Source organism: Meleagris gallopavo, chromosome 4 (assembly GCF_000146605.3).
Source record: "Meleagris gallopavo isolate NT-WF06-2002-E0010 breed Aviagen turkey brand Nicholas breeding stock chromosome 4, Turkey_5.1, whole genome shotgun sequence".
Lineage (NCBI taxonomy): Eukaryota > Metazoa > Chordata > Aves > Galliformes > Phasianidae > Meleagris > Meleagris gallopavo.
In genome coordinates this window covers 4,395,433-4,402,338 of record NC_015014.2, presented here as the reverse complement: position 1 = coordinate 4,402,338, position 6,906 = coordinate 4,395,433, and the positions used below count along the sequence as shown (strand labels likewise).

General features: G+C 34.9%; 1 protein-coding gene across 2 annotated transcripts in view; it reads left to right on the top strand.

Moving 5' to 3' along the window:
- SPOCK3 (SPARC (osteonectin), cwcv and kazal like domains proteoglycan 3) overlaps positions 1-6,906 on the top strand; it is a 99,380-nt gene that overhangs the window by 90,007 nt on the left and 2,467 nt on the right. For both annotated transcript variants that reach the window (XM_010709475.3, XM_019614469.2), the window contains exons 7-8: positions 4,951-5,013; positions 6,084-6,221. In XM_010709475.3, coding sequence (XP_010707777.1) covers positions 4,951-5,013; positions 6,084-6,221 — 201 coding nt within the window. The remainder of the gene's footprint in view (positions 1-4,950; positions 5,014-6,083; positions 6,222-6,906) is intronic.

The following is a 6,906-nucleotide window of genomic DNA, read 5'->3' as shown; positions in this document are numbered from 1 at the left end:
AAAAAAAGCGAAAGCTTTTACAGCAATATTGTTTTACGTTCTGATTTCCAGTATTTATACAGAGGAAGAAAATAAAATAAACACAAAATAATGAACAAAATTACTCTTTCCCTATCTACTTTGCCTATGTTATAAAATATTTTATTTCCATATTTTAAAACCCATCTTAGTGGGGTTTTTTTTATAAGCCTATTACAATAACTGAATTAACATCATGGATAAAGTTTTCTTTCAGTCATTTGAACCTAAAACCAGTTGATTTTCACTGCCTGGAAGAATCTTCTTTTTTTTTTTAATGTCCTGATGTGATTTGTTTAAACAAATAAACACAGTGCATAAGTATTGATTTTTAGATTTGGTTGAGTCATCACATGAGTTATATTCAAACAAGTTGTGAGGAATTACAGAGTTTACTCAGAAAATATTGGCTGAAACTGGACAGAATTGCCCATTCAATTTTCTTGCTAATATGAGGGAGATTTTTCGAAGGGATAAATAGCAACTCGGATCTCGGATCAGATATTGACTGTAGAGGAGGGAAGATTGATGATATGATGGAGAACTTCAAAAACTGTTCAATGCTTTTGAAATTTTTAATCTCTTTTTTAATATATCTTATGCTTTTAAAACTTCCACGATAAATTCCCATTAACACTCACTATCTATGGTTTGGCTCTGATTTCTGTAGAAATAAAGATGTATCAGGCAACGTACACCAGGTGTGTAAATTTGAGCAAAAATAAAGCTGCACTTCGTTAGATATATAGAAACTGCCTTCTTTTCTTTGGTGGTTTTACCACTAAAAAGTTAACAATCTTCCAAGCACTTTGCTTGCTTTTTTGTAGAATAATATTCATTTCTAGAAGTAGTGCACTGCTACCAAAATTAATCAATAAAACATTACCCAAGCAAAGTTGTTCTTAAGTAGAGAACATAGAGTATTTTGTTGGTTGTCTTTAAAATAAACAAAACCCCAAATCAGCCTAATAAATAAACATCTTTATTCTCTGGAAGGCAACATAACTCTTTTTAATTAACACTCAAAATCTGTCTTTTTTTTTTTTGTTTTCTGAAGGTGTAAGGAGAAAAAAGTGCTTGTAGTTCTTTTGTCATTTCTTATTGTCTTGTACAACAGTCAGAACTCCTAGTGTATATGACTTACTGAATTCTCTAATTGTTATTTGTAGCATTGTAGCATCTTTTAATATGTTCAAGTTTAACTATCTTTTATCTCACCGAATAATAGAAATAAGGTCCTTTGCTGCAGATAGTAAGGAAGTGGGTGCGTAGAGAAATTCATTATCTTTTTTCTGATGTTCACTACAATAAGATGAGATTAAGATGGCTTCAGATCATGAAGGCAGTTGTCTTATTCATTGAACTTAGTAGGTGTTTTCTGGGTACATTTACAGTTTTACAGAAGTATTGATTAACCAAGTTTGAAGTGAATACAAAATTTAGTTAATGATGCATATCAGACTGGGATAGAAATTCTATTTTACTATTTTTAAATTCCATAATATTTGCTTAAGTCATCATTTGAGAAGGCCTCTTACTGTGTCATTTAATCTATCAGTTCATGACTGTTGGGTTCAGACAATTACTTGCAATTCTTCATGCTTTCTTTTTGCTTGAGGTTTATTACAGTGAGTCCAAGTACACTAGCCCCGTTACTGCACAGTACTCACATCTAGTCAATACAAATAATTTTTTACAGTACTCAAATCTCATCTGTCTTGCTCTTCTGTAAAAAGCTGTCCCACTTTGGCTACTGCTTAATTTCTTACATAGGGCTCAGTGATGCGTATTCCATTTTTTCTTGGCCTTATCCTGCTGCAAATGCAGCTTAGCATTTCTGCAGTACTTAAGAATCTGGACTTTGCTAGTGCTCTGCTGTCTTCCCACCTCTTTCGGTCCCTTTTGCCCTCTGGTTTCAACTAAAATTGATGCAAGTGATTCAGAACTTTTTTTTCTTAGGTCCTTGACATTAATTTAACACTTCTTTCTTGTCTAAATGCTGAGGCACTTCACTGTTGGTCTTTTTACAGGTTGGTTATTTCTTCTAGTACTTTATCATTATTACAAGCTTTTGTTGTTGTTGTTTTGTCTTTGCATTGCTCCTTGAAAATAGAGTAGGAGAGTAGCCACTTTCACTGGGAATATTAATGCTTGGAACATAGGTATTTATTTACTGCAGGCCTCTGTATGGGTCTATTAGTCCAGCATTTGTTTTGGATGTCTTTTTCCTACAGGCTCTTCTGCCTATCAGGAATAAAAAACTACTTTGTGACTTTAAAACTAGTTTGTCTTGCAGAATAGTGGTAAATGTTGTGATTTTTATTTGTTGCTTCAGTCTCTTGAGACTGCAGGGTATTAAATATGATCGTAGGTGGTTCAAGAGAAAGATACAATGTGGGCTATATAAATGAGGTCCCCTGGTAGGTTTCTTGAAGTACAGTATTGACCACTTCACATCTCTGTAGCTAGAGCCTCAGTTGTCCATGATCAATTGTATATACTTGACTGCAAATGGAGACGAGACACAATGTGACAACTTTAATGTCAAAAATTAAGGGCTCTGCAAAATATTATCTACTTGATACATGGAAAATCTGTTTTGTAATTGAATAAGATAGAGGATCTGAAAGCTGAAGGCTCGCTATTTGAGCAGCTCCTTGAGGTATTACTGTTAAGTATCCTAGATATTCTTTGTCAAATCTATCGGTTTTCCACCCATTGCTCTGAAACTACCTCTTTTTGTAAACCAAAGCTTTATCGTACAAGCCCTGCACCACTTTTTGACGTAGCTGAATATTGATGTCTCAAAGTCCAGTATTAACAACATGAGATACTCTGGTGTACATCAGTACTTCAATGACTGAATAAGTGTGGGTGGCCAGTAAGTGGTTCATAAATCACTCAGAACAACGCAGTGATATTGTCAGAAAATTCCTGTCACGTTGCTGGAAATAGGTAAAGGATGGAGATGATGAGGTCTCTTGTTTGTATTCAAACTTTTCTGATGTCAGATTCATTTCAATTTCAAAGGAAGACTCAACAATTTTTGTACAGAATAAATCTTCTTTGGTCATGACTCCCAAGGCTGGTTTTCCACTGAACCTGCTTTGTATTGAATTAAGTTCAGAAAGCTAAAAGAAGGCTTTTCCAAAAATCAGGAACTAAGTGGAAAATGAAGAGGGAAACATTATTATTTGGAGAGGGTTGAAAAACGATGAGCTATGAACTACAACAAACCAGTTGAGTTTCCAGCCTGCCACTTTCTTGACAGTTCTAAGCACAAGAGTGTTTTTAATATTAATTGCTAAGAATGTTTTGCCACCTTTATACCAAGAAGCAAATCTTAAATGTGTATCTTGAAGACTTAACTTCTGTAAAGAATTTTGGGTAAGTAGCTTTCTTATATTGCCTTGTTACCTTTTGATTAGTGGTATTCTTTTCTTCTAATTCTCCCGACAATGGTTTGTAGCTGTAACCGAAGGGTTTTTGTAGGCATAGCTCATCACTTTTATAAAATATATAAACACATTTCTAATTTAAATACTTTTTTTTACATAGAACACAGTAGATGTATCTTCTTGCTAGACTAGTTCTTCATCTGCACGTTCCCACCTTCTTTCATAAATCCTTCTCATCTGTGGGACTTCTTTGTGTGAATGGCTGTAATCATTCGAGTTGAGGGCAGTCTACAGTTGTATGCGTCTTTTAGTGTATGAGATATGTAAAAAGAATTTAAAGTATAAAGCCAAGGAAAGTTAACAAATGGATCTTAATGAGTAGTTTTTGATGTCTTGCAGTTTATATTTATTCTGTTAGATAAGATGTCGTTAATAGTATCAAAAGCCTGTTGGTATATCCAGGCTGTGCCGATCATGAGTCTCTGCATTGACCATAAATTTATTTTTATCCAGTTACTCTATGTAATTATCACTAATGTTTGAGCATTCCCACAAGAAAGATTTGTTTGGATATTACATTTTCGTCAGTCCTTCACCCTTTTGTGAATCCTCTGCTTTTCCCAGCTGCGTCCCAAATTCTTTCTCTGTTGACTACGTGATGAAAATTCTTGTTTTCCCTTGGTGGAATTTAGGAAAGGCTGCTTTGGACTTTGACCACTGAAGTGGTTTTTTTGTTGTTTTTTTGTTGTTGTTTTTTTAGCTTACACAGTGACTGATTTCTGGTCAGAAAGTGTTTTGCTAGTGTGTCCAAAGCTAAGCCGATCTTATCTTAAAGTAACTTAGATTTGTTTTCTGTGTGCATGGACAGAAGTTGTTTCACGAGAAAGCCTTGAGTAAATTAGATGGAAAAGATGTATTACAAATAACCAGAGTATCTTAAAATGAAAAATGAACTTAATAGCATGTGAGATTCTAGTAGAGATGTTATCAGAATATAGTCTGGGAACACTTTAAGCTGAAGACACACATGTAAGTAAACCCACTAACATTAATACTGATTCAGAGTGAGAAATACCTTTGTGCTAGTGGTGCAATGTATGCAATATCTGGATTCAAAATTTATTCAGCAGTGATGGATGTGTATTTGTGTCTTATTTTCTTCCCATTCATGGAATGTACTCTGACTTTAGGGAAAGTAGAAAATTAAATGATTCAGAGCTATAGCTCTGACCAATGGAAAACTTATTACCTCTTCTGCCTCTTATCTGGAGTTTGGGCACAGTTTTAAACTAGATTGCTAAACAAGGAGCTTCATACCCATGGAATTCTGTCTTTAATTGTTGCAGTAGAACCCCAATCTTGCAAATTTCAGTGAAGAAAATTCTTATTTAGTTAATGTGAATGTGACTGCTAAAGCAAGATCTGTGTTTTTAAGATCAGCAGTTAGAGAATGTAGCAAACCATGAAAACTTAGTCATATGCTTTTCTTCCTAGATACCATGTAATATGTTCAACATTTTTCATGTCCTTTTAGACCCACCTTGCCAGACGGAACTCAGCAACATTCAGAAGCAGCAAGGAGGAAAGAAGCTCCTAGGTGAGCCATAGATCATTCTTTTGAAGGTTTTATTGCTTACATAAATAATCCTAGTGAAACAGCAACATAAAATCAATATTAATCCAACAAAGATAGAGAACAGTAAATTCTAGTAACGAAATTTATGAAGTTTTTGAAAGCTATTAAACTTAGTTTTATTACCATACCTACTGAAAGATATAATGTCTGTTCTATTAACCTAATAGAAAGTATGTTTTTATGGTTATAGAGTGGAGAGTCAAAGGCACTCCTAAATTAGTGTCTCTGCTGATCCTTGTATCCTCCTTTAAGCAATTGAAATCTTTGTTGTTAATCAGTTTATACTGTATTAATATCACTAAAATGTAAGATCTTCGTTTTGCTCTTGGCCTCAGTGTGAAAGCTGCAATAAAAGGCTTGACCTAAAATAGTCAAAACTGTATTTCTGCTAAGCATGGTTTCTAATAGCTGTATACTTCTAAATGTTTTGTACAGTGTTGTTTGCCCTTTTTTTTTTTTTTATCTTTCTTTCAAAAAGATGTCTTTCCTTCCAAATTAAAAACGATGACTTATACAGCCTTAGGAAAGCCAATGCCTTGCAAAATAAGTCCATGATTGTGTCCCTACTTGTCACTGGTTCTTGGGCTGGTTGGGCCCAATTCCTTGAGTAATGGGTTGGAGGGACCAACACCCTGGGAGAGGGGAAGAGAAAAAGGGGAGAAGAGAAGATAGGGAGGTTGGCCTAAAAAGAAAACAGCAGCAACAAGCTAAAGAAGAAAACTAATTTACTAAATATGATAGTGGAATGTGAGATAACATAATATAGTACATTATAATCGGAATTGAAGCTAATAAATAAAATGAGTGTCCAACATGAAAAATTTTAGGCAAGACTAACCAGTCCAAAGCTGGTATCCACTGTTCTCTGTTGTTTATCAGTCACTGCTGCTTAACTGAATCTGGGAGAAGAAAGTAAAGTGGTCAGTGGAGAATCTGAAAAGAGGAAACAGCAAAAGGTAGTTGTTTTCTGCTGTAATTGTTATGTTGGTCAAGGGGCATTTATGTCTGTATCTGATATTTATGTATTCCAGGGCAGTACATACCCTTATGTGATGAAGATGGATATTACAAACCAAGTCAGTGCCATGGAAGTGTAGGACAGTGTTGGTGTGTTGATAGATATGGCAATGAAGTAACAGGATCCAGAACAAACGGGGTGGCAGAATGTGGTAAGTTAAGAAACTTCTATGGACTTGGTTTGGAGATGTTAGGTGCTTTGATGGCCAACCAGGCTACATTTCTTGACAAAGAACAGGCAAGGGATGCAACTACGTGGATTTTGATGTAAATATAATTTGTGATTTTTATTACTTAGTTCTTTGTAACTCCTATGACTGTGTCAGTTGTTAATAGACGTCATATACGTGCTTTTCATAGTGTAGGTAAATTTAGGGAAAATTAATTACCTATAACAGTATTAGACAACTACCCTGAAATGCTTGGTGACATCTCTTTGGGTAATCAACACGCTAGATTTTTTGTTTTGTTGGAAGGAATTCCCAAAAGTTTTTAGCACATTAAATCTTCCCTTTTTCCCCTAAAAAGCCCTGCAACTTCCAGGAATTCCCACACTACCTTTATTTCATGTCCAAGACATCAAAAATGGCAATTAAAGCCTGGCATTTCTCCATTTCCCTTCCTTTGCAGAGGAGTGTAGCCTGAAATACTGGGTAAATTAAACACACATCAGTGTCATAGCAATTGACATACCTGTTCAGGCCAATTTTCCATCTAATCCAGTTCTGGGTAGTTGTACAGTTCCAGGTAGTTAAAGATTATATATAAGAACTGAGAAACAAACTTTATTTTGTCACTAGTCCTTATTATGAACTGTAAGTAGGACTTAAATATCTT